This window comes from Aphis gossypii, chromosome 1 (genome assembly GCF_020184175.1).
Source record: "Aphis gossypii isolate Hap1 chromosome 1, ASM2018417v2, whole genome shotgun sequence".
In the NCBI taxonomy this organism is placed as follows: Eukaryota; Metazoa; Arthropoda; class Insecta; order Hemiptera; family Aphididae; genus Aphis; species Aphis gossypii.
Genome location: NC_065530.1, coordinates 62842902 through 62856968, shown reverse-complemented (window position 1 = coordinate 62856968; position 14067 = coordinate 62842902). Strand labels below are relative to the sequence as shown.

The 14067-nt window shown below is 31.1% G+C and overlaps 1 protein-coding gene across 1 annotated transcript; it reads right to left on the bottom strand.

Moving 5' to 3' along the window:
- Positions 1–804: 804 nt before the first annotated feature.
- LOC126552490 (uncharacterized) lies at positions 805–12881 on the bottom strand. Its single transcript, XM_050207198.1, has 2 exons — positions 12654–12881; positions 805–2518 (listed from the first exon to the last, which is right to left on the bottom strand). The coding sequence occupies exon 2, from the start codon at positions 2503–2505 to the stop codon at positions 1381–1383; it is 1125 nt and encodes a 374-aa protein (XP_050063155.1). The 5' UTR covers positions 2506–2518; positions 12654–12881; the 3' UTR covers positions 805–1380.
- Positions 12882–14067: the final 1186 nt, after the last annotated feature.

Genomic DNA, 14067 nt, shown 5'->3' with positions numbered 1-14067 from the left:
AAATAATCAAGTTAAATTTGGATCAATAATTTTTTCAAAGAATATTTTCAATTATTCTTTACGAAATAAAATTTCACGTACACCTATCACTACCATATTATCTATTATTGAATAAAATGATATATTCATGATTAAAAAAATGTATTCTAATAATACAGTATTTATTTTTTTCATAATGTAAAATAAAATTTTAATATTATTTACATGACTTTATTTACCTATGCCATGTTTAAAACTATGGATTATAGAATCGACTTATACATATTAACACTTTTTTCCAAAAATGTCCTCAACTCAAACGCATCTAATTTTTTCAATATATATTTTTTATATGTTATTTTTAAGGGCGGTGGTAAATTCACCCAATTTTTAAAACTAGTAAACTCTCTCAGGTCAATATATTTACCTGAAAGAAATATGTAAATTCGTTGGGTTGTTTTAAATCGAATTACTTCATTGTGAATTGATTACACTGAGACTGTGATTATCATTATAAATTAAATTTAAATTCAATTTAACTAAAGATTTTTTATTTTATTAGTAGCTTGACTATAATTTTAGCTCACAGCTACATTAATTGATTTATACTTTTGATACATCTAGGTATATACTAACTATATTACTTGACTTTTTTTTTAAATTTGTATATTTCATAATATTATTATAAAAATTAAATTATTATGTACACACGAAGTGATTACAGACTTGGAAGAGTTTATTAAAGCTAACACGTTATACAAATAAAACACATAGTTATAATATATAACGTATAGCCATTAGCTATGTAGAAAAAATAAACGAATCTTAAAAAACTTGACTAAAATATATTTTATAAAACGAAATTAAAATAATGAACAAAAAAAAATGATACATTCAATTTACGAGATTAATACATTGAAATGGTAATAAAAGTATACAATATTTTTTTTTAAAAAAATTGAACAATACAATAAAATATCAAATAGTATTGTTCTACATATTTTTTATCATAAATCTAATGGTAACAATATAACATAATAAATTCACAATATTGTCTATATTGCGGATGGACGAATAGATCCTACGCGACAATATGTATTTATATGTGTATATATATATATATATATCTTAATGATTCTAATTCTAATAATAATATAATTACGATGCATGATTTATAATATTATTCTAATGTGATGACGGTGGCGTTAAATGGCCAATATTTGCAGTTGACTAACACTAAGGAGGCGTCGTGTAGGCAAACACAAATACACATACATACATACATACATACATACATACATACATACATACAAGTATGATTAGTGTGTCAATATATTATTTTTTATGATTTTTTTTTTTTTTTGATTTTTTGGTGTTATACACACGGGAGGTTAGGACTTTTTAGACCTTGAGGACGACTAGGTCACCGTCTTCGGTACCAGACGACTTGGGCGATTCGGACTCGAACAGAGCGGTGCCCTGGGCCGAAAACGCTCCCGGGTACTCGAAGGACGGGCTAGCCTTTGGGTAATTGTAACCGTTGGACGGATACGCCAAGGGCTCGCTGGGTCGGTCGTACGAATATCCAGCGGACGGGGCCGGGGCGGGAGCGGAGACTACGCCGTAGTCGGTGGACGGTACGCCCACGGATTCGATGACCACGTTGTGTTGCTTGTGGTCGCAGTCGGCCGGGTGCTTGGCGTCCGGAATGATGGATATCTCGTTCTGGCGAGTCTCCACCAAAGCCTCGGTGGTGGGTTCGGGCGTCGTGGTGGTGGTGGTGGTGGTGCTGGTCACGTGCACGTGCTTGTCGCAGTTCTCGGCAGGTGCAGCGGACGGTGCTGGTGCGATGTATGGTCGGAGGAACTGCGGTGGTGGAGTGGGCACGGCGAATCTTTGTACGGACACCACGGGTTTCCGTTGTTCAGCGAATATCTCGTTGTCGCTGATGGCCACGGGCACCTGGGGTTGGGCCGGGGCTACGAAACGCGGCACGAAGAACGTGGGCTGAGGCTGGAACGTGGGCTGTGGCAGGAAAGTGGGTTGCGGTTGGAATTTGGCAGTCGGGTACGGCGGCAGCAGACCGGTGTCCACGGCGGCGTGCTGGTGTTCCGGATGGTCGCACGTCGGTTTGGCGGGCTTCAACACCGACACAGTGTTGATGGACTCGGACGGGTAGTAGTTGTTTTGCGGAGGTATGTATATCGGTGCGGACGTGGACGGTCTCGGCGTGGTGGTAGTGGTGGTCGTGGTGGTCGTGGTGGTCGGCGACGGCGGTAGGTACAGAGGAGCGCGGAGCACGGACGGCTTGACGTCCGACGCTTGGCCTTCCGGTGTGGGCGGACCCACCCGCTTGCCGAACATGTACGTGCCTTCCGGTACGTTGGGTCGGATCTGCTCACCGGGCAAGTTGAACAGGTACCGGTAGAACGACAGCGAACATGGGGTGCTGGACGGCACTTGACCGTAAACGTGGCACGACGCCACCGCCAACAGCAACAACGACATTCGGCCGAATCTGCTCATGATGACGTTTCACCTGGAAAACGACGGCAAATCGCTTGTTAGTGTGTTACGGTGTAGACGCTATAATCGATACTATAATGTAGATGTATAGAATTAAATATACGCAATCGAGAATTTGAGAGAATATAAATGAAAATTTCAAAACCGTCGTATACTAAAACTAAATGGTCGTATAATAGATGAGACGCCATTATATTATAGCCCGTGTCGAATAGCGAAGGATTACGGTTTAACAGTGTAAACACGAGGTCCGACTAATCTCGTGTAGAATCGTTTAAAATATGATCATACTTAAAAATGTAAAAATCCATTGTCTGCTTTAATTATTTTAGTATAGCGATATGAGTAGAATATGTACTTATTTCGACATTCAACCCCGTGTTGTCGTGTCGGTTATAAATTGACCTGTATCCGCTCGGGTAGACTAGATAAATACCAAAATCGTTATATTCGTGTTAAATCGGCGGCAATGAGTCGTAATATTTTCTTAGTGCAACGCGCATATAATATGTGAAGCCGTCATAAAAGTATATCGAGTAAAAGTGGTCCGAGCATGTTAGTACATTATTATATTATTGAAAAAAAAAACAAAACCTTTGTTAAAACTAGTGACAGTGAAACCGTTTTAAACTCTGCGTGCCAACTCCCCGGGGTGAATGTCATATGTGTATAATGTATGAATAATGACTGTAGTACATCTATAATAATTCATCACCGATGTCCGACCGACACGACGAGTACCGACGATTGCAAGTGCATCGTAATATACTGGACGACAAGCCGTGTACGCCAATACCGTGTTTTATTGTCGAAGTCTTATTATTATTACCTGTATCGCGGTCAGTGAGGCGTCGTATCGTGACGCGAAAACAGTCGGACTTTTGGACCACGTCCAGTTAACGGATATAATATCGTGTTATATAAATATTATGCCAAATGGCGTTCACAGTTCTTCTTCTCATTATATTACAGTACTTGTGTTCAGTTGGGTTTCTACTACGAGTGTTTGCGTCGACGATAAATCCCGTATGTAAATTCATAATCAAAACCGATAACTCATTGTGGCATATGCTTACGCCAACTAGCTACCTACTTTGATTGAACATATATTACATCTAACTCGAGACATACGGTTGTGTAATAAACGAACGTTTTTTTTTTTGTTGTTTTCAACGATGTGCAGTTATCGAAACCACTATTGATTGTATCTGATACTGCTTTCGAGAATTCAAACACTTTAGTGAGCGTGTCATATTGCGCATGCGTCTATTACAGTATCGGATTACTGGGTGTTGGATTTATAGAACAGCGAAGAATATGATTGACCGTAGAGCTATGTAACGATTTTCGGTATAGTCTTAGATAATTTTATTACCTGACAAGTAAAAAGTAAACCCGGTCATCTCTGATGGCGGTGACTTTTTTTATCGTCCCGGATTTTGAAACGAGTTATTCGGGTTTTATTTTTGGCATAATATCGGGGAGAATAATATTGCATACGATCGTTTGATCAAAAAATGTGGAAACCAGTTGCATCAAATCGGAGGGAAGATTATTCATTTTTTTACTAAACTATTGATTTTTTTTTTGTTTTTCACATTCCAACCACTCTGCCTATTTTTCGACTTTACGCAACGATGTTGTGTAATTCACTTGGAATTTGTCACATCCTTCCTTCGATGTGGTGATTTTGTTCACGGCGTGCAATTCAAGAACAACATTTGTCTGCAATTCGATTTAAGAAGTACCAGAAGTATTGACTTCGTCGGACCTTGGCCCAGTGATGATTTCACTGAATATTTATGTCATTACGTTTTATAGTTGAAACTAGTTTTGTAGAACACAACGATCTTCCCAATTATTACGATTTTAAAACGAATATTGAAATAATATGTTAATTTGTTTTTCAATACTGTTCTAAACTAACAATCAGAATTTGACCCAAAACCGTCAATATAATATGGTAGGTATATTAAAAATTAATTTGAAAACATTACAAATTATAATTAAGATTTTACTTATTTTAATTTTTAATACGATAACTAATTAAGGGTACGGCCGTGGCATAACAAATATTATGAGTTTAGCAGTTCCAAATTTTTGTTATTACTTTGTTAGCTTGAACATTAAAGTGAATGTAAATCGATACATATTTAAATTTAACTGTAATTTCTCAATTTTATATTGATTTTATTTGGTATTTAAATTTAAAATCGAGATGTGAGTATGTGAAAAAATACTTCTTCGTGAAGAACGCTATTACCTACACAAATTCTGATTAATGTTCTATACTAGGTACATCGATATACAAATTTAAATAATACATTATTGATAATGGAGCTAACTCAATAATAACTCCATGCATATTTGATGGTAAATAACGACAAATATTATGATACCATTAGCTCTTACAAAACTTATAAAGATACGTTGTTTTAAAGATTACATCCAATCACGAGCTGATATTTTCAAAGTACATACTTTTAACAAAATGTAATACTTATTACAGTTTTTTATACCGTCGGTTTTTGGTCATATGCGCAAATGGATCTATATTTTTTTTAGTTTCAAATTGAGAAATCCGATTTAGTTATAGTTGAATGTGAATTCAGAAGGGTGTGTTTGATAAACGAAACTTTGGTATGACTGGCCTTATCGATTCGTGAGCATTCTATTGAAAATAATTGTATCACACGTTCAACGTTTTTACAGCGAATAAAAACGTAACGATGTTAAAATATAATAATATATCATTATATATCGTCGCGACTCATCCGGTTGGAACTGCCAGTGCGAGTTTTCAAAACGGAAGTCGCTTCGATAATATTTAACGCTATACGGGTAAACAAAAAACGATTAAATATAAAATATAGAAATAAAAAATGCGCATAAATACACCGCCGGCGTGAAAACGGAACGGTTAGGCCGGGTCAATTATAGCCGTCGTGTGCCTTCAACCGTAATATGCTTAGTCGTCGAAATCATAATATTATACTACTGTAGTATCAGTCACTGACCACAGTCTGTCGATAAATTTCCAGATAAATTTCCGAAACTTCGAGCATATTATCTCAACTTTTGGACGTGACACGACACACACTACGACGCATTATAGCTACGGCTAATTTAATGTTTACGTCCAGAAGACGACGTGAGGTTCATTCGTCGGGCGATCTTTGGAGATGCGAACAGGCGCGTGACGAGCATTATACAACACGCGGACTGTACTATAGTAAGTTGTCGTGTTTCGACTTAGCCGAAGAGAAAAAATAAAAATTATTTAATCACGCGGTCATGTTATTGCCGATGGCGGGTTGGGGCGGATCGGCAATCGATCATTAATCGTTGCCAGACGCGTCTCGTACTGTAATCGACGACCGCGACGGTGACGATGACAACAAGTGCTTGCTTACGGGTTTGTATATAATATAAATGAGAAGTCACGCGGAAGTCGTCGAGTCGATTAATATTAAAAAAAAAAAAAAAAAAAAAAGATGATCATAATAATTATTGCGTGCCGAATGTTTTTATTTTTCGACATCGCTACGTGTTATATTATTATTAATACGCCCAATATAACAAAATCGCCTTTCGACCAGACGCCGCTCCCGTGACGTAACACGCCGTCGTTCTACTCGGTGGCCAAAACACCATTAAGCGTGCGCAATAATGACGACGACCAATATAAGAAGTTAATAACGTTACGCGCTTTACTGTTAATAAGTAATACGCCCATCGTGCACGCGTGTTACGACATCCGTTCGCATGCGTACTATTATTATTGTACGATAAATATTTATTATTATCATAACAACGCGTTAACGTCGCCTGACCGTCACTCCGGCCGTTACGTTAATCTTCAGATCGAATAATTTACGTATTTTTATCGTAATTTTATAATATTAAGTATATTTACTCGTCTGAACGTTTAGCGACTCCGGTCGATTTTCGAAAGGCGCGACAAAGGACGACAGTCGTACTCAAAATCCCATCCTTTCGGCTAGATCGAACGACGACGTTACAATACGTAGGTACGCTGTTTACTCGCGCGTGGTTCGCATTATATAATATTATGCGATATTCCGACTCGCGGACTTTCAAAAGAACAATCCTCTGTGTTGGGACAATGTCGTTATCCGTGCTGCGACAGACACCTTCGAATTCGCAGTATTGTTATACAATAAATTTCCGATAATTTGACAGTAGAAAAACGATCGATTGTGAATTTATACGAACAAAAAACTGCACAGACGCTATAAATGCGAGCAGGTACAATAACTGGCGAATGCTGGTAAAAACTATTATTGGTACCTGTAGTACCTATAGTCCTGTACTGTTTCAATTGGTTTTTACATTTAAAAGTTTTGAGTCCATAACACGTAATACTATGTACCATATTATTATGCATTATACATGTATATAATATATTATGATATATTTTCTATATTCAAAAACAAAAATACCAACTCGTAAACTTTTACAAGATTTAGTTTACACATTCATTACAAAAGCCAATTTTGAGAAAACTCTTTAAGTATTTAAAAATAATCCTTCACAGTGACATGTCTCTAAACATCAAACAACTACAAAAGTTTTCATGACGATACCAGCAGTGACTGAAATATATAATGAATTTCGAAACTATAGCGTTATTTCTTTAATGCTTACCAAATTTGTCCACAGTTTATTCATTTCCATAAAAATTAAAATCTACAAACCAGACAGAGAAATTATTATGAAAGTTGAAGTTTTATTTTTGAATGATGTCAAAGTCATAAATATGCTAGTTGAGAAACATATATTACCTTATTGTTGCGCTATGATGTTATAGGCAAATCTATACTGACACTGATCATGTCCATCTGTTCGATCGTTTACCAGCGTACAAGTTTATATTTACGATCATAAATAAAAAAAAAATCAACTCTTCACGATAGTAGTCTTACCAATAAAGCTGTAGCGCAATAATTATTATGTATAGTGTATACTGTAGACCGTTCCCAAATTGGTGAAGGACCAATTATATTTTTGTTATTTAATATTGATTATTGATTTTATTTTATTCGAATCACCTTGATTGCATTATTAGCAACATAATGATTTTGTATTAAATGTAGTACAGATAATACTCGATTTATACTGTTATACTGGTAGATGATAATATATTTATATACAAATGTTTATTTATTATCGTCTATATTTCAACTAGGTAAATCTTATTTCCAAGCCATTGAAAATCATGACATTTTTAAATTGTCTATGTATCACTTATCTCTAGCGACTAATTATCTAGTAGGTACCTACCTAGTTAATTAAATATAATTGTTTCACATAATTGATTTTTACAAAACAGGGGTATTTACTACTTTACTAGTAATAAGTGGAATTATTCAATGTAATTCTAAAAATTCCAACAAGGAGCCCATCCTCAAATTTTATTTATTGTTTAATTAAATATGATAACAGGTATTTAATTTAACTTATATCGGTAAATATGATAGCAAAAAACTAATTCATACAGTGATAAATACAGTAAAACACAAATAAAAAATGTATGGAATGCATGTAAGCTTGATAAGCACTGATTGTTATTTTGAAACTATTATAAAACTATTCTATTCTTAATAATTTATAGTTCATAGGAATTTGTGTTTACTTATCGTGAGTGGGCGTAAGCTTTCGATACATTATTTTTGAATATATTATTCAAATTCAGTGATTTAAAAATAACATGGTGCCCTAAAAAATATATATTTTAAAATCTTTATGATAATGTTAAATTAATAAGTACAAAATTGAAAAAAAAATCTTATTAAGCATATTTAAGGGTTTCAGTAAGAGAATATTATCTAATTAAAAAGGATTTAAAAAATGTGTAGTTTAAAAATAACGATTACAGGTGTAATCAATCAAACGATAAGTGAGTGCCGATCAAAAAAAAAAAATATATATTTAACACCATAATAGTGATGACGCAAAGAAAAGATTTTAATGAGTATTTTTTCCACTGTAATATTTTGGACGAAGAAATGTATAATGCACTATTCGTCAAATGAAAAAATTAAAAAAAAACTTCAAAATTAATTACTGTTATAGGTCATTAAGAGGGAGGTACTCACAAAAAATATTATTTAGTCGAATTAAATAAATAAGTATTATTTTACTAACTAATTTAATGTATAGTACCTATTTGGGGCAATTTCAACGTTTATTTATTTACGTAATGTCCATTGGTATGACATTTGTTTCAAAACCCAATTTATAAAAATATCCAATTACTTACTAGTAAATAATATCAAATATGTGATGTGATATGTTGTGCGAATGAGTATAAGTATAAAAATAAAATGTTATTAAAAATAGAGAAAACATTTAACGTGAATACCAGATAAAAAATGCTGAATATATCTAATAATTTAGTGAGAATATTATGTATTTATTAACTCCACTACTCCAGATTAAATCTTTAATTAGGTATATTATGTTTATGCTACAGATTAAACTTAATTTAAAAGTTTGATAAATTAAAATAATTATTTATTGATTATTTTTTCGTTTAAAATAAAATAATTTAAATTAAATATAAAATATTATTAAACAAAATTAAAATACCTACTACTTTAAAATCATTTGTAAATTAAATCATCACATAATATGTAAATTTAAAGAATAAATGACTACACTATACTTAGTTTACAATTCGTTTAATACATTAGTTAAATAAAATAATACAATTCTTTTTCATGGTTGCCACTTTACATATTTCAGGGCAAGTTATGTTATTACTTATTTGTATTACAAGCATATTTTATTACTAGTTATTAATGAAATATGAAACGTATACTAAGAAAACAAATTTGGTAAGTTTAATTAATTCAGATAAATGTTTAAATAATACAACGAACAAGAGAATAATAAATACAATATACATTTTAAGGACAATTCTAGCATACAGTAATATGTTAAGGATAGTATGGAGTAAGTGTAGAGTGAAGGATTAAACTATTTTGATATTTTATATCCGAAAAAATGATTTTATAATAATACATTTATATAATTTTATTAACAGTAAAACTGCTGTGGTTTTTCGTTTTTATTCGTGTAAAAAAATTTTTTAAAGTTTTGCATAGATTCTTAAACGGTTAAGACTTTAACACAGGTTGTACTTTATGATGTAATTTCCGAAAATGTATCTACATATAGAAAATAAAAATAAAAAATGGGATACCCTATCGTTAAGTTATAATATTATATAAGACTCTTTATTTTATAGTGTAGAACATAGAAGAAAGCCTACTTAAATGATAATGCACTGAGAGGAAAAAACACAAAATGATAAAAATTGACAATGCTGATGTGTATTCGATTCGTATACGTTAAGAAGGTCTAAAATGTATTAGATCATAAATGATTTTAACAAAAAAAAAAAAAAGATATAAAAATATTGCGATATTGTGTAAACTATGGTGAAATATTTTTAAATAATTTAACAACCGGCAATAGTAAAAAAAAAAAAAAATGTAATATATAACTTCATAGACCTTTATTGATACGCGCCTTCGAGTGATACTGACTTTTATGATTATACTAAAGTTAACTAAATTATTCGTATTCTTTACAAGTTAATATTTCAAAGCATAGTCAACTTTGAATATTGTGGTTTGAATATTATTTCCGGTGTTTCGGATGAACTACATATATTTCTAAAAATAAAATCAATTTAATATATATAATGTAGTATCTTATTTTTATTAAAACACCAGACTAGTAAATTTAAACCAATTGCTTAAAAATAATACAAATTATTTTATTTTGATCCTTTTCTACTATTTCAATCCAAATATGTAGAAACTTCACAACAAACATATTATCTTTAGATTGTTGGAATGCATAAAAAAATTATTAAAAAATTATTCTACATTTGAAAATCAAAAATAATCAAAAGTTAATGCTCTGGTAAATGAATTGGTATTTAGAAGAAAATGTCTAGACAACTCTCAAACGTTAAATAAATAAAAGTATATATTTATGCTAATGATTTTAGGTAAATCACACATTCAAACTACTCATACTTCCAAGGAGTATATAGTATATACTACATACACATTACACATATAGGAATTGAATAGATATATAAATCGATGTAGTATTTCCTTGAAATCATCAAAGCATTTTTTATTATGGATCTCTAGAAGTCTAGACATTTTACAACAACCGTTATGTATTAATATTATTTATTTGTAGAAAAAAAATTATAAAAAATGAGTTTTCTAATAGTCACTTATAAGTTATATGTGAAGTTAAAATAAAGATATAAATATATAATATAATACGACGTATGTTGTACTAAAATTGAATTATTCGGCAGACATAGTCAATCAAATCTGATAAACACAACATTTGACACGGCTTTAAATATTAAATAAGATTATTCTAGTAATAAAATAGGATAAAGACATGTTCAATACTTATTCAATAACTTACAATGATCACTAAGAAAAAATGTATATTATTGTATTTCATATTCAATTTAAATCATTAACCTTTTTAAAATAATATTACCTTTTTATTAGACTACTAACATACAGCCCATTTTTAATTTATTTTATGTACAAAAAATAGTTAAATAAACTTTTTCGAAAAAAAAAATGGATAGAAACTTGTTTTAGAAGGATAAGTTTTCTACCTGTCGTTAATAAATAAAAAGGTTATATTTTTTTCGGAGAAACCATCAATTTTAAAAACAATTTTTATACGAACAAAAATTGTACAGTTCTCCATATACTGTGTGGGGTATAATATTAAAACAACGTCACGGGCTGTAACAACGATATAAACGTTAACAACGGTTTAATATAATTCGCTACCTGCAACTATATTAAATGTATTTTTTTTTTTTTTGACAGTTACACGATGGTAATAAAAATCAAATAAAAACGTGGAGCACGCTGTGGTCCTTTAATGTTTTTGATGACACGACACAAGTAGGTTGTTATTGGAATAATAAATATACTTAAACATTAATAATAATAAATAAAATAAAAAACTGCCCGAGAACAGCATAAAACCATTTGTTGTACCTGGAGTAATTGAATATATACATTTATTGACGTATAAATAAATAGGAAATCAGATTTTAGTTTTTTATACAAATGTTTCTAGAGAATTGTCACACAGACACGGACCAATGGAAGTACTGCTGTGCTTTTCTACCATAGTCTCGTGAGATTAAAAGTTTTTTTAAACTAATTTTCTCATAGCTCAGTGTCGCAACCAATTTTTCCATTTCGTATGTATATAAATTGTTAGAAATTCAACCAAAAATGAGAAATGTCTAACATATATCGACTAAAAAAATAGCAGATAAATAAAAATACGAACTATGTAAATATGTTTTCGAAACTTTAAACTTTTTAAAAAAAATTAGGTATAAAGATCAAAATACTTTTTGAATACAATAACATAATAGTTTTCTTATAGGTAACCACAACAAATTCAAAATATTCTATAGTGGAATACAGTTATTTAGAATAAGAGTTGACTTATTGTTTAATTTCAAATAGTTTGAGGTCATGAATGAGATAAAATAGTGATATGAATTTCTACAATAATAATTTCTAAAGTAGTATGACACTATTACAGTGATTTAAGATAGGATACTTTTAATTTTTTAGTTTAGAAACTAAGTTTAAAAATTTCAAATTATACACTTGTATTAAAGCATAATATGAAATACATTTCATTAAACTTTTTAAATAGGTATATTTTAAATAAAGTTAATAGTAAACTCAGATGATTCTAATGAACTATTTTTTATTTAATTATATTTAAATTCATTTAATAAATTGATACGATAGAAAAAATTATGAAACGATTTTTAAAATATAAAATGATTCAAATAATTAAAATTATTAATTAATACAAAACAGATGTATTTTATTGATATAATTTTGTTTTAAATGTTTAGTATTATGAAAGTATACACATATACGTATATAATATTTTTTCCCAACTCAAAAGTTGTTGAAACGTCTTATCGCATAGTGTATTCGTTATAATATTTAGTATTTACCAATACGCAAATAGTACTTAAATTCTATGTTACAACATATTAAGTATGTTTAATAACTATATATAATGGTACTTACTTGTGGTTATTCTGGTATAGACCAAATGTACGGATATACTGTCCTATGACAAAAACGGTTTTCTGCAAAAACCGACAAAATCAATGCCCTGTCAACGTCCAAAACAATGACGATGCCGAAGTCGAACACGGTATACGGTTTGTATGGAATGAAGAGCGTATATATAGAGGTATTTTCACTCAGTCTTGTGACAAAAACTCATGTGTTGAATCGGTTGGTGGCCGCAGACCCAGGTATTTATACAGGCATTAAGAGGAGTAAGCTACGTAGGTGTAAAAGTGGTCAATGACATGTATGGGGGGAGTCGCGGTGTGATGATCGGTTATAAATTTCCTACCACTGCTCGATCGCAATATGTAGGTATTATGTTATATAAATTCCTATGCGTTTTTAAACAATTTTTTACCAATAGTTTTTATTATTTATTTATTTTATTTTATTTTTTTTTTATTTTTGAGAACCAGCGGCCTTGGTTACATTATGATAACATGACCTAGTCATCGAAGTTTATATGCGCGTGTATGTGTGTGAGTGTTGTATGTGTGATTCATTCTCGGGAAGAATCGAAAATGATTTTACATAGTTTTCGAAAGGTCGGGGACACAAAACTCTCGGCCACCGTATCGGCGCCACAGCAGGTCGATTGTCAACATAGCTTATGTGTGAATACCTTAAAATTATTAATAATTTCTACACAGATTCTTGTATGTATTTGTATCGGTATCCACATTCCATTATACGGTGTAAAGAAAAAGTGAATATAATATTATTATATAACACTGAGATAGACCAAATTATATACATATTTGTTTTTATATCAGACGAAAAGTCTAAGCACATTTTATCGAATGTATAACTTGTTGTGAAAGGCTAAATATTATTTAGTTTATAGCTACTATAACAGATATTAGCTTTGATCATTAGAAATTAAAAATTTAACTATAAAAATTAAAAATTGCCTGTATTTTTTTTGTATTTTATGATCTACTGTTATTTATTTTTCCATACCGCCAATATGTCAACATATTACACCATCTATCTTGACATAATTTTAACTAAAAACTGGATAATATCACTGTGTTTTTACTGAGGCATTAAGAAACAGTTTTTGGTAATAAAGTTCATGTAGGTACATTGGTGTAGATATTTATTAAAATTGAATATGTATATACTATATAGTGAGAAGATAAAATATAGTTTTAATATAATTACACAATAAACTATAGCTAAAAATAGTACAGTGGATATTTTTTCAAATTTCTTAAACAAAAAAGGACTCTTTTGTATTATCATCCCGACTTTACATGATAAATCTCAGGATTTTCATAGAAAATCCATGTCTACACTGTGGAAAGGTTTATTTAATTTTCATTTAACCTAAATATTACTTAGGAGTATCTAAGTATCATATGCT